This window comes from Hypomesus transpacificus, chromosome 7 (assembly GCF_021917145.1).
Source record: "Hypomesus transpacificus isolate Combined female chromosome 7, fHypTra1, whole genome shotgun sequence".
NCBI classification, from domain to species: Eukaryota; Metazoa; Chordata; class Actinopteri; order Osmeriformes; family Osmeridae; genus Hypomesus; species Hypomesus transpacificus.
Window position 1 is genome coordinate 4,581,211 of NC_061066.1, and position 13,565 is coordinate 4,594,775.

Sequence of the window (13,565 nt, forward strand, 5' to 3'; positions counted from 1 at the left end):
AGCTAGCCTACCTGTTCTTCCTTAGCAAAAATAATGGCGTGACATAACCCAGCGAAAAGTTGATACCGAAAAATCGCAAATTTCAGACAGAATGGACTGACAAGAACGCATTTGTGTTGCCGGTGGGGAGCACAAAACCGATGTGTTTAATCTGCAATGAGATGGTTGCCCTTGTCAAAAGTGGTAGAGCTAACGTGAAACGTCACTATGACACAAAGCATAGACACTGAACAAAAGTACCCCCCGAACTCTGGTCTATGGGAGAAAGATGCCCAGGGGCACTGTGCCTAAACCTAAGTCAAATTTGAATGGGAGTCAATGGGAGAGGTAAGGGCAAGAAAAATAAACCATGGTCCGTTCCGGACCCTCGACTGAATGGTAATTTGGTGAGTGGACCTTTTGAGTTTCTAATTGAGTACCCCTGGTATAGAGCAATGAAGTTGTTGTCTTCTAGACCGGTAACTTCCAAATCAGTGAGGATATAGCTCTCTAATCGCCTTCTAGCATTGATGGTGCTCAACATAACCTCAGTCCGTCTTCCTTGAACATTCAGTTGCCTTGCTAGAGCTTCAGTACAGAATGACGCGGAGCTGCCTGGGTCCATGAATGCGTAAACTTCCACAGCTTCATCACTCCTTTTGAATTTAATTCTAACTGGCACAATGGTAAGCACACAACTGTCTCCAGCCCCAGTACAGGCACTTGTCTCTTGAGAGACACCTGCTGGTGCACTGGCTGTACTGCTTTTGCTGACCTCAATTTCACTTGGTATCTCCTTTACACTTTTCTCCTGGCTTGAGAAATGCAGGGAACACATTTCACATGACATCTTTTTACATTCCTTGCTCAGGTGGCCTTTGAATAAGCAACCGAAGCAGAGCCCATATTTCTTCAAGAATGTCACTCTGTCTTTGTGTGGCTTCTCTCTAATTCTATGACATTCTTGCAGTGTGTGGTTCCTTTCACAAAATATGGACAGTTTTGTAAAGGCACATTTGAATGACACATCAGTCTTTGACTTTGATGACTCACCTCGATCATCACTATCTTCAACTTGTTACACTTTAGTAGCAAAGCTACTTCCTTGCTTCCCCTCTTTCCTGTACTTGCTTCCTTGTTGACTCTTCTTTGTGGTTTTATTTTCACAAAAAAAAGATCTCCAAAAAGAGGATCAGACATGATCTTTGCTTGCCGTTCAACAAAGTTTACCAGCTCTGCAAACCTGGCTCTTGTACTTCGCTTCTCCAGGATATCGTATGCATGAACTCTCCATCGCTACCTTATTCTGAATGGCAATTTCGAAATGATGGCCCTCATATTTCTCAAGTCTCAAGTCCTTTATTTGTCAGGTACACAGAACAACACAAGGTCAGACTGGGCACTGAAATTCTTAAGACAAAACAACGCAAGCACCTGGCATAACATAACGTACACAGAACATAATTAACATCTATGCTGAGCTTAAATAAGTGAAATTTCCTAAATATACAGATAGCAATAAATAATACACTATACTAACCCTAAATGCACATAGAATCTATTCAACCTATAACCTATTCTAACCTAGGTGGAGTACAGTACAATAGTGCAAAATTACAGATAGTGCAACCAGCAGCTGAGAGTGACAGTGTGTAAGTAACTAAGAGGAGAATCAGTGACTAAGTCAATGACCATACAGGAGCCTGATGGAGAAGTACAGTGAGGTACAGTAGTGCAATGTTACTGATAGTACGACCAGTAGCTGAAAGTGACAATGTTTAAAGTGACTAGTGTGAAGTGTATCAGTGTCCATATCAATGTCCATTCAGAAGCCTGATGGCCCTTGGGTAGAAACTGTTGTCCAGTCTGCGTGTGCGCGACCGGATGCTGCGGTAACGCCTGCCAGAAGGCAACGGGGTAAAGAGACTGAAGGATGGGTGGGAACAGTCTCTTAGAATCCTGCCGGCTTTCCTTAGGCAACGTGTGTGGTATCCTGTAGGATGGTGTCCTGTAGGGCTGGGAGCTTCCTGCCGAGGATGAACTCAGCAGAACGGACCACACTTCGTAGGGACTTGCGGTCCCTGTCTGTGCAGCTCCCATACCACACTGTAATTAGGGATGCACGATATAGAATTTTAGCCGATATTCGATATGCCGATATTTACAAGCTCATTTTGGCCGATTGCTGATGTCGATACCGATATATACACCTCTGCTTTTTAATTATTGAAAAGTCTCTCCTGTACTAGAATGAATCTGTTATTATGAAGGGCTACTTGCTGTAGATACGGGACATTAAAAACTTGATTTGTATCATTATCATCGTTTTACAAACTCCACAAATAGCCATTTTGTCATCATCCTTTGATACTGTGAAGTCCTGCCACACAGCCAACATGTTGAATCATGTTGTTGGCGCAACTTCTAAAACTGATTGTTACAATCTTTGATTCTGATTGGCTATATCGCGTTCCATGCCGTTGTAAAATCCAGCATTACCTTTCAAGTTGTCCTCATAACATAACATTCCATATTACTGCGCATCGAATATTTAAAATAAAAAACAGGGCCTGGTGGGAGACTATTAACAGAATGGAGGAGAAAGAGTTTAAAAAGACCAGGCATGCAGAGAAGACAGAGGCTGAAATCGAAGCGTTAGCAAAGGCAAGGAATGAAGCCGGAACAAGACGATATGAGCCGTCCACTGTTTTCAATCTGTTGCGTAGCAACGATTTATGTAGGAATTATACTTTGTTGTGGCGGAAGAATGAAGGTTTGTTATTAAACTATTTTGTTTCTTAAATTTGATTGTCTTTATGAAACCATATCAAATATTTGTAGTAACGTAAAGTAAAGTAAAGAAAAGCAATAAGGCCCGCAAGTCTGTGTTTTGCGCTGATTTTAGAACAGGTAAGGGGAGTTGTTGGGCACAACGCGACGGGCTTATTTCTAAAACATTTGCTTCGCGTGCGCATAATTTGCACATCACCTTATCGGCCAGGTACATCGGCAGAAAGTTTCATATCTGCAGATGCCTATAATTAAGTTTTGAAGCTTTTATCTGCCGATACCGATGACGTGCAGATATTATCGTACATCCCTAACTGTAATACAACCAGTCAGAATGCTCTCTACAGTGCATCTGTAAAAGTTAGTGAGGATGACTGAGTCCATACCAAACTTCTTCAGTCTCCTCAGGAAGAAGAGGCGCTTACGGGCCGATTTGACCACCTTGTCCGTGTGAACAGACCAGGTGAAGTCGTTGCTGATGTTCACCCCGAGGAACTTGAAGCAGCTGACCTTCTCCACTTCAGATCCATTGATGAGTAGGGGTGCATGCTCCTCCTACTGCCGCCTCCTATAGTCCACAATCATCTCCTTGGTCTTGCTGATGTTGAGAGAGAGGTTATTGTCCTGACACCATGATGTCAGGGTGTCAACCTCCTCTCTGTAGGCTTACTCATAACTGTTAGAGATGAGGCCCACGATGGCTGTGTCGTCAGCAAACTTAACAAGGAGGTTGGAGCTGTGCGTTGCCGCACAGTCGTGAGTGAACAAGGAGAACAGGAGAGGGCTGAGCACACAGCCCTGGGGGGTACCTGTGTTGGTGATCAGTACAGATGAGGTGCGGTCACCGATTCTCACCACCTGTGGCCTCCCCGTCAGGAAGTGGAAGATCCACTTGCAGAAGGAGGTGCTTAGTCCCAGGTCCACAAGCTTGGAGATCAGTCTGGAGGGGATGATGGTGTTGAATGCTGAGTTGTAGTCAATGAACAGCATCCTCACATACGTATTCCCCTTGTCCAGGTGGGAGAGAGTGGTGTGCATAGTCAGAGCGATGGCATCGTCTGTAGACCTGTTGGACCGGTATGCAAACTGCATAGGGTCCAGGGTGGGGGGCAGCGAGGAGCAGATGAATGATTTGACTAGCCGCTCGAAGCACTTCATGATGACAGAGGTCAGTGCTATCGGGAGATAGTCATTCAAACATGTGACCTTGGTGTTCTTGGGCACAGGGATAATGGTGGTCCTCTTGAAGCAGGTGGGGAGTACAGACAGGTTAAGGGAGAGGTTAAAGATGTCACTAAAGACCCCTGCCAGCTGGTCAGCGCAGCCCCTGAGGGCCCTACCTGAAATGCTGTCTGGGCCAGGTGCCTTGCGAGGGTTGATCTTCTTAAAGCACAGCCTCACCTCGGCTACAGTTAGTGTAGGCACACCTCTGGCTTGGCCTCAGGTAGCTCCACTGCAGGGGGGTCACTGTCCCTCTCAAAGCAAGCATAGAAGGAATTCAGCTTGTCTGGCAGTAGGACAGAGGACTGGGTCTCATTGTAGCCTCTCCCTTTGTATTCAGTAATGGCTTTAAGTCCACTCCACATGCGCCTGGGGTCAAAGCCATGGTAGCTGGACTCCACCTTGGTCCTGTAAGCCCTTTTCGCTGCTTTGATGGCCTTCAGAAGGTTGTATCTGGCCTTCCTGTACTCATCAGGGTCCCCAGAGTGAAAGGCGACAGTGCAGGCTCTCAGCTTGGCCTGGACTGTGGCATCAACCCAGGGCTTCTGATTTGGGAAAGACAGTCTGTTGAGCAGGCCTCTGCATGACCTGTAAAAGTGAAGAAAGGGTCCATGTCAGTCCATGTGAAAAATGATGCTATTTCCATCTACACTTGATACAGACTTCAGTTTGGACTGTGAAATGCAATGGCAATACTTGAACTTGAATCCAAATGTGTTGGAAGCCCATGTAAAGTCACTCAAAACACAGGCTCTAACAAGAGTATTTAGCTCTAACTGGTCAATATATACACATCTGACAAAAGACCAGCTCGACCTTTGCCTATAAACAGTGATTCTGACTGTCAGAGATGTTTAAAAAGGCTGACCGAGTGAAACTAGCCTGGCTAACGTAGGTCGCTTTATCAGGCAAATGACGAATGAAATAGGCTTGTTTTGAAATATCCTATATACTGGCTATCTTCAGCAGGCTCTTGTCTACAAAAAGCAGCCATCCCTGACGTTTTAGGAGTAGAATTGAGTGAACTACAATATTGTTTACACACTGGCAGTGAGCGAGCCGAGTCTGTCTCTGAGGCTAAGTCAAAACAATATACCCCCGGGACGCAGTCTCACTCCACTTGCAAGTTTTCCACAAATAACAAAAATAATCGGAGCATCTGGCTAAAAGCACAATTTCCACATCTCCTAAATGCTGCCCTCCTCGAGGTTTGGTAACAAACTAATTTTTGGTGTTGACCGAACTGTAAAATAGTGAACTTATAAACATGACGCGACCAAAACATGGCTGCCGCCTAAGCCTATGCGGTCTCCCTGACGCATAGGCTTATTACAAAGACTTTCGCTACCCAAATCTAAATTTTGAGCCGAAAGGTCTTTGGGGAATCGCTTGTTCTCCTAAAAGCTGCTCTCTTCTACCTTTTTGATGAATTCGCCGAGATGCTACATGATTCAGTAATTACACAGAGGGAAAAAGCTAGCTACTTTTCGAGTTCGGTTTTCCGTCACTTCAAACTCACGATCTAAAGGTCTCAAAGTGCTCAAACCTTCACCATAATTCAAGAGTAGTGTACTTTCACAAACCCAATCATTGATTATAGCTTAAAATGTGTAAAAATAGGACTTACCGAACGTGGCTGCCTCCAGCACGGCTATCAGGCGATTCCAGTTGAAAACAACAATGGCCGCCGAAAAAGAATTTATATTCGTAACGCCGAGCTGCGATTGGAAACGAAATGAAACAGGAGCTAAAGAAAGGGTGGGGGCTTGGTCAGCATACCATTTCCAGAAAGGATGTGTGTGCGTCTCGCCAAGCTCGCGCGTGTGTCAAGTAGGTTGACCACCTGTCCCTCTTTGCGCTGTATCGCACAGCATATTCAATATGCGACGTGCGGGCAAGGGGTGAAAATGCTGTGCGACACAACGCAAAGCGGGACAGGTGGTCACCCTAGTGTCAAGGAGCAGGATGAGCCTGTGAGAATTTGGAGCATGCGCTGTGGAGCAATTCAATTGAATTCAATCAAATATAGACACACCAAGGTGAAATTGTTTATGGTACTTCAGAGTGATGTTGTCTTGAACCCTATTAGGTTTGAAAAACCATGAGTCAAAATTATATGAGATTTATTGACACAAAGATATTGAGGCAATGTATTCAGCCATTTTGTATTGCATTTATTTTTCCATGTCACCCTATGTAAAGACATGTATTCTACACATCTATAACACATTTCAAGTTGATTGGATCTATGGTTCATAAGGAGAAGGGTTCTGAAGGTTGGACCAAATTTGGACAGTACAAGAAAATTCATAAGTCTGACAATATGGGTCCTGGAGGATTTTTTGTTCCACATGAGAAATAAGGCATGTATAGCAATTTATCTCGGGTCCAGGACATTTTGAGCTATTGGGCCATTTAGCGGAGAAATATAAAAAGAAGAAGAAAAATACTAACAAAAACGATAGGAGGAACCCTAACTACAAATTTAAAATAAAAATACAAAAAAGGGGAGGGGGGGGATGAGGTTGAGAGAGGGAGCAATTCCCACTCTGTGTAAAGATCACATCGGGCATCAGACAACGCAGCTGTGCGTACTGGGCCTGTTAGGGCCTTGTATTATCTGAGGGAACAACAGCAATGGATCCCATATTTTATGGAACGTGTCAGTTGATCTTCTAGAGCAGGGCTCTCCAATTACGGTCCTCGAGGGCCGCTCTCCTGCATGTTTTAAATAATTCCCTGCTCCAGCACACCTGATTTAAATGAATGGTCATTCCCCGGCTTCCACAGAGCTTGATAACGACCCATTCATTTGAATCTGGTGTGCTGGAGCAGGGAAACATCTAAAACATGCAGGACAGCGGCCATCGAGGACCAGAATTGGAGAGCCCTGCTCTAGAGGAATACTTAATTTTCTAACAGGCTCAGTCTAGCAAGGCCATGGAAGATGGTGTTCTGGGTGACACATTGTTTGCCCCCGTGTTTGCGGGTGAGGTTCCTGTCATCGTGTCTCTCCGCTCTGAGTCCCTGCCCAGGGGTACTCCGAGGGAAGGGGAGGGTGCTGAGACTTGCGGTGGGGGTAGAATTGCCTGTTACGCGTGCACAGCTGTTAGAGGCGCAGGCGAGGCGAGCCAAATGTATTTCTGCTGTTATTGCTAAGGGGGGGACGGCGCCGGGGAATGTCGCCTACTTCCTTGAGAATGGGGTGTTGATGCGGAAATGGTTTGCCAACCCTGAGGCCAGCGGTGAGTGGCGGCCTGTGTTCCAGGTTGTTTTCCCCAGCGCCTACCGTTCTTGTGTGCTGGTCACAGCCCACGAAAGTCCTTGGTCTGGACACTGGTATAACCAAGACTTATTACACTGCTCTTCTTAATGCTGTAGAATGCTCCATTCACTTGAATGGGGCTTCCCAATGTTCTGTGGTCAACTATTTTTCCATATTTGACCGTTGCTATGCATATTTGAACGATGTCAAGGGAAGTGGCCTTTTTGCCTCGGATTCGTGTCTTCTGTAGCACTTCACAAGTAGTCCGGTAACTTATCAACCCCAGCAAATTTAGTTGCTTAGCGACGTCAGCTGATCTGAAGCCTACTGGAAAAAAACGTAGCCTACATACCAAGCAACTACGGATGAGTTTCCGATTAACTTTAATATTTTGGGGGAAAACTGGGATTTTCATACTTGGTTAAAGGCTGAGTTGTTGCCATCGCCAGTGAAGAACAGACAAGAGAGGACAGCAGCGTTGCTTAGAGACGTCAGCTGATCTGAAGCCAACGTCTTTAAAGTTCAACGTCGTTGGCAAACTATTTCTCTGCTGATCAACACTATGAATGGTAACAAATAAATTGTAAAGACACACTGTGTTAAGTAATTTTTTCGTTTTGGCAAGTAGCCGTGTAATAAGCGGGCTAATGTATAGATAGAGCTTCGGGGTGCTGTTCGCCCTGTCGGGGCTTATTTTCCCGATACTGACCGGCGTTCTATACATTATCCCTTACTTATGATCGGGTACTGCAACATTTCTTTAGGCCGGGCCTGAAGAGGAATGTGGCTCGGTTCTGCAGGTTGTGCCATATGTGTCAGGTAGTGGGGAAACCGAACCAGGCAATCTCTTTGGCGCCCCTCTGTCCTATTCCTGCGATGGGGGAACCATTTGAGCATGTGTATGTGGACTGTGTCGGTCCTTTGCCTAAAACGAGTATGGATAACCAGTTTTTGATAATCATGATGTGTGTGGCGACCGTTATCCAGAGGCAGTTTACCTCTGCACTATAACGGCCACCTCGGTGGTCAGGCATCTGGTAAAGTTTTGACTACTCTCTCCGTGAGTCACAGGGTCTCAAGCGCGTACCACCCATGGAGTCCAATGGCATGCTAGAGCGGTGGCATCAGACCCTGAAGTGTATGCTATGCAAGTATAGTCTTGACACAGGAGAGGCCTGGGATGAAGGTGTTCCTCATGTTCTGTTTGCTGTCAGAGAGAGGCAGTTCAGGAGTCTCTGGGTTTTAGCCCTGCCGAGTTGGTGTTTGGCCACGTTGTGCGCGGCCCTCTCAAGGTTTTGAGGGATGCATTTCTGTCTGAGGATCTGAACCCTCAGCGGGCTGTTTTGAATTATGTGTCGCAGCTCCGTGAGCGTCTGCACGAGGAGTGCACCCTCGCCAGAGCAAGTCTGTCCTTGTCTAAAGATGACATTTGATGGGAAAGCTGTGCTCCAGACTCTGCAGGCAGGTAATCAGGCAAGGGTCAGATGGCTGAGCGGTTCGGGAATCGGGCTATTAATCAGAAGGTTGTTGGTTCGATTCCCGGCTGTGCCAAATGACGTTGTGTCCTTGGGCAAGGCACTTCACTCTAATTGCCTCGGGGAGAATGTCCCTGTACTCACTGTAAGTCGCTCTGGATAAGAGCGTCTGCTAAATGACTGAATGTAAATGTAATCAGGTGTTGGTTCTGTTACCTCTCCAAGGGCACTCTCTATCGGCTAGATTTTCAGGTCCATACCGGGTGGCAAAGAAGCTGAGTGACGTTGACTATGTCATCCACACCCCTGACCATCGGCGCCGCTCTAGCATGTGCCGTATTAACATGCTCAAAGCCTACCATTCTAGAGACTTGACTCAGGACGCTGAGGCTGAGTTGTCGGTCGGCTTCGCTGTTTCATCTGTCCCTGTTGTGTTGTCTAAATGGTGTGTCCAGGTATTAGGGAAGGGGTGGTGGAAGAGGGTGAGGATGTCGATGGCCTGTGGTGGCTTTTTAATTTGGAGGTGTTGACGTTGTTGGGCACCTACCTAGCTTACATAGATGCGGGTAAGCGGGCCGATGTCATAGCTCTTGTGTGTGCTTTCCCGTCTTTGTTTTTCCTTCATCCACCACTGTGCTGGAACATAATATTGAAGTGGGTACAGCGTCTCTTATCAAGCAGCATCTATACAGCGTGAACCAGGTAAAGCGGCCTGACAACTTCTTACAGAACACGTTGATAGTGTTTGGGTTGTTGAACGCTCCAGCTACCTTCCAGCGCCTGGTGAACACATGTGTCAGTGACGTGCCAAATTGTACCGCTTTTCTGGATGACCTGGTCGTTCCTCAGACTGGGGGATGCACGAGTTGTCTCTACGTACTGTGTTTCAGCGGTTAACATCAGCAGTTCTGACGCTGAATCTGGTGAAGTGCGAGTTCGGCAAGGCTACAGTTTCTTACCTGGGTAAGCGGGTCGGGGGTGGTCAGTTATGTCCATTAGAGGCTAAGGTCACAGCAGTGTCTATATTTCCTGTTCCCTCTACCCGGCATCAATTGTGACGACTCCTTGGTATGGCTGGTTATTACCGGGGTTTCTGCTGTCACATACCCCCATCCGTGGAAGAAGCCGACTTGTGCCGCAGAAGGCTTGAAGTGAAGTCACACCCCCTTGAACCCCCTACCCATAGAAAAGGCTCACAGTAGTCCATGCACCATCGCTACCGTGGCTGGGGAGGTGAGTCCACATCTGAGAATCCAGGGAAGCCTTCCTCCTGGTCTGATTCAGTCTTTAAGTGAGTTTTTTTGTGGATGGTAAGCAGTTGTGAACTTCTGTGCAAGGTTCTATGTTTTAGAGGTCGCTTCAAAGACGGTGGACCCCTGATCGGACAAGATGTAGTCTGGAACACCCCATCGTGTCAGGATCTCTTTGACAAGTACCTGAGACATGGATTCAGCTTTGGCCTTCCAAAGGGCAAAGAGCTCCTCCCATTTGGAGTTGTAACCGCAAAGACCAGCAGGATGACTTTGAGGTTGGAACTTCGTGGAAATTGACTCATCAGGTCCACAGCCAGTATCTACCAAGGCCTGGTGACAATGGTCCGCTGCAGTTTTCTGGCGTTCTTCCTTCCCTCAGGCTTGTATACTTGGCACACAGGGCAGTGCTTGACAAAATCCCTGCAACCTCTTGTAAGTCTTGAACTTTCCCAGATGTCCAGTGATGGGGTCTTTGTGAAACATGCGCAGCATCTCGGAACGAAGTAGATCGGGACTGTATACCTGATGGATAGCTGGGTAGCTGTATACTTTGTATTCGAAAATGGCCTGTTTAGTGCTCAGATTGATGAGTTTGACTCCCATTTCCAGAAGGGACTGATACATCTCCTTAGCTTCGGTACCTTCTTGTTGCGTTTTCCATAAGACGTCGTCCGTAAAAGGCAAGTCGCCTCTCGGTGAGTCTTTTATTGTGGACAGCATAGAGGTGTATGTAAGATGGATGGTACATGGATCCTTTGCCGGAGCTCTGGATAATGCATCGGGCACTGTGTTTTTTTACATTACGATACTCCACAGCAAAGGTAAAATCTTGAAGCCGGAGAGCACGATGGATGAGCTGAGTTTGCTTGTCTTGAAGACCCAAACTAAAGAAGAGTGGTCTGTCTGGTAGTATCTCCAGGTAAATTCTCCAATATGCAAATAAATCCTGCATATTGGATTTTATTTCTTATTCATGAAGATGGCTTTATCAGACTTATCGCAAACACGTGATGCCAAATTTCAAGTCAATCGGACAATCATTGTACATGAAAATCCAAGATGGCGACAGCTATGGGTCCCATGGTTATTTGGTTCCCCATGAGAATTAAGACGGATAAACAGATTTTCAGGCCTTCTGGACGGGGCAGAGAAAAGACTCACACTTATTGGAATCTGCAAAGGTGCCTGTAACTACTTTACCAGCAATTTTAACAAAACAGTTATCAGACACTTATTTATGAACATATTGATCCAGAATAAAATATTTGTAACTGTTAATCACTGCATACGTGCTTATATTAGGCTTGGTAATGTTTCAATAATGTATTCATTATGTTTTATATAACTCAACTGACTGTTTTGATGTTTTAAATAACAAAAATGTACAAATGCTTTAAATTGTGTATTTCATTCTACACCAAATAAATCATCTTTGGCTTACATAATGTATCTACCACCCCCAACCACCCCGCTCAAAAAATCTCTCCATTGCTACGTATTCTTACCAGTTGTCTCCGGTTTTTCTTCCATGTCTCTGCTTTCCTCTTGGAGTTCATGTTTTGGAAGGCTGTGAAGTAGGAAAGCTGATTAGTTCTTGCAGCACCCAACAATGTCATAACTTCCTGCAAATTTAATACTGCCGGTGTTCTGTTGATTTGTCTTTGTATAATAATAATACATTTTATTTGGAGGCGCCCAAGTCACCTTACAGTATTCATTCAATCATACCGGTGGTGGTAAGCTACAACTGTAGCCACAGCTAACCTGGGGCAGACTGACAGAAGCGTGGCTGCCAATCAGCGCCTACGGCCCCTTCGACCACCACCAACATTCATACGATTCATGTCTTTATGATGGTGGGGGAAACCAGAGTACCCGGAGGAAACCCACGCAGGCACGGGGAGAACATGTAAACGCCACACAGAAAGTACCTGGAGACCGGGGTTCGAACCGGGGACCTTCTTGCTGTGAGCCGACAGTGCTAACCACTGAGCCACCCCCGATCTACTACATCTACTACTACATCGATCTTTGACGGTTTAGGTTGGTTGAGGGGCAGTTCTATGGGCATATGTGAAGCCCTCTGTGACATTGCTTGTAAAAATGGCTATACAAATACATTTTTATTTGATTTGATCCTACCACATCGAAAAATCCTGGTAGTTCACAAACTACAGATCCATCAGATTGTGCTACCAGTCTAAAATAAACAGTTAGAATGATTTTACAGTGCAAAATACCTAATCAGATTGCCCTACCAGTGTAAATAAATGAGTAGGATGATTCTACCTTTTACAGATTTTACAGTAAAAAATTACGCAATATTGATGTCGATGTGTGGCCAGTGTGGAGACATCATCTCTCCACCTAGTCCGGGGTCTTCACCAAGGCCTCCTCCCAGCTGGACATGCCTGGAACACCTCCCTAGGGAGGCGCCTAGGGGGCATCCTTACTAGATGCCAAAACCACCTCAACTGGTTCCTTTTGACGCAATGGAGAAGTGGCTCTACTCCGAGGTCCTCAAGGATGAATGATCTCCTGACCCTATTTCCTGAGGAAACCCATTTTGGCGTCTTGTACTCGTAACCTAGTTTTTTTGGTTGTTAAAAATTTTGCAATATTGATGTGCGGATGCACAGTAAACCCTGGTAGGACAATTTGGTTTGTAGGAGGATTATCAGTAAAATACATTTAACAAAAACCCTTTCAACAGAACCCCCCCCCCCCCCCATACTAATGCTGATTGCTTGTTGTGCAAGGACCGCCATTAGACCAGAGTGGATCTTAAACTAGATACCATCAGAAGAGGACAAAAGCTTCCTTTTTCATCTGAGCCAATGGACTGGTAACAGGAGCTGTCTATGTTGATCTGTCTGCTACATATGATACTGTGAACCATCGCCTCAATGACGACAATCTTTGTGTAACCTCTCAGGAGAACTTGTTCAAAGCAGTAGAAGCAAACCTCACCACAGCCCTAGATGAGTTACTCCTCTATTACGAGCACAACCACCTACATACCAACCCTGCAAAGACCATAGTCTGCTCCTTCCATCTCAGGAACCGTGAAGCCAACCGACCACTTAACATCAAATGGTCCGGAACACCGCTCGAGCACTGTACTCACCGTCTAACTTGGAGTAACCCTGGACCGTACCTTCTCCTTTAAGGAACACATCAAAAACACAAAATCGGTTCCCGAAACAACATCCTACGGAAACTGACCAATTCCAAATGGGGAGCCACAGCACACACATTAAAATCTACTGCTCTGGCCCTGTGCTGTTCCTCTGCGGAATATGCATGTCCTGTTTGAGAGAGGTCAACCCATGCCAAGAAACTTGACCCAGCACTGAACAACACCTGCCGCCTGAACACTGGCTGCTTGAAACCCACCAACATAAGCAACCTGCACCTCCTCACTGGCATTGTGTCATAGAGAATTCTAGCGGCACTATGTAGATTTGAACGTAGTCAAATTAGATGGGAAGTTGCCAGCCGAGTCGAGAAAAACAAAAGCTACTAGTGATGAACACCATCCCCTACATGGATGTCACCCTCCGGCCCCACGGCTAAAGTCAA

General features: G+C 45.9%; 1 protein-coding gene across 5 annotated transcripts in view; it reads right to left on the minus strand.

Annotated features, from left to right (window-relative positions):
- Nucleotides 1–13,565, minus strand: part of stk38l (serine/threonine kinase 38 like) — a 109,147-nt gene that overhangs the window by 32,971 nt on the left and 62,611 nt on the right. For all 5 annotated transcript variants that reach the window (XR_006956296.1, XM_047022584.1, XM_047022585.1 and 2 more), the window contains one exon: nucleotides 11,489–11,550. Coding sequence is in view for 4 of the 5 variants with exons in the window: in XM_047022584.1 (XP_046878540.1) it covers nucleotides 11,489–11,550 (62 nt within the window). In the remaining variant the exon portion in view is untranslated. The remainder of the gene's footprint in view (nucleotides 1–11,488; nucleotides 11,551–13,565) is intronic.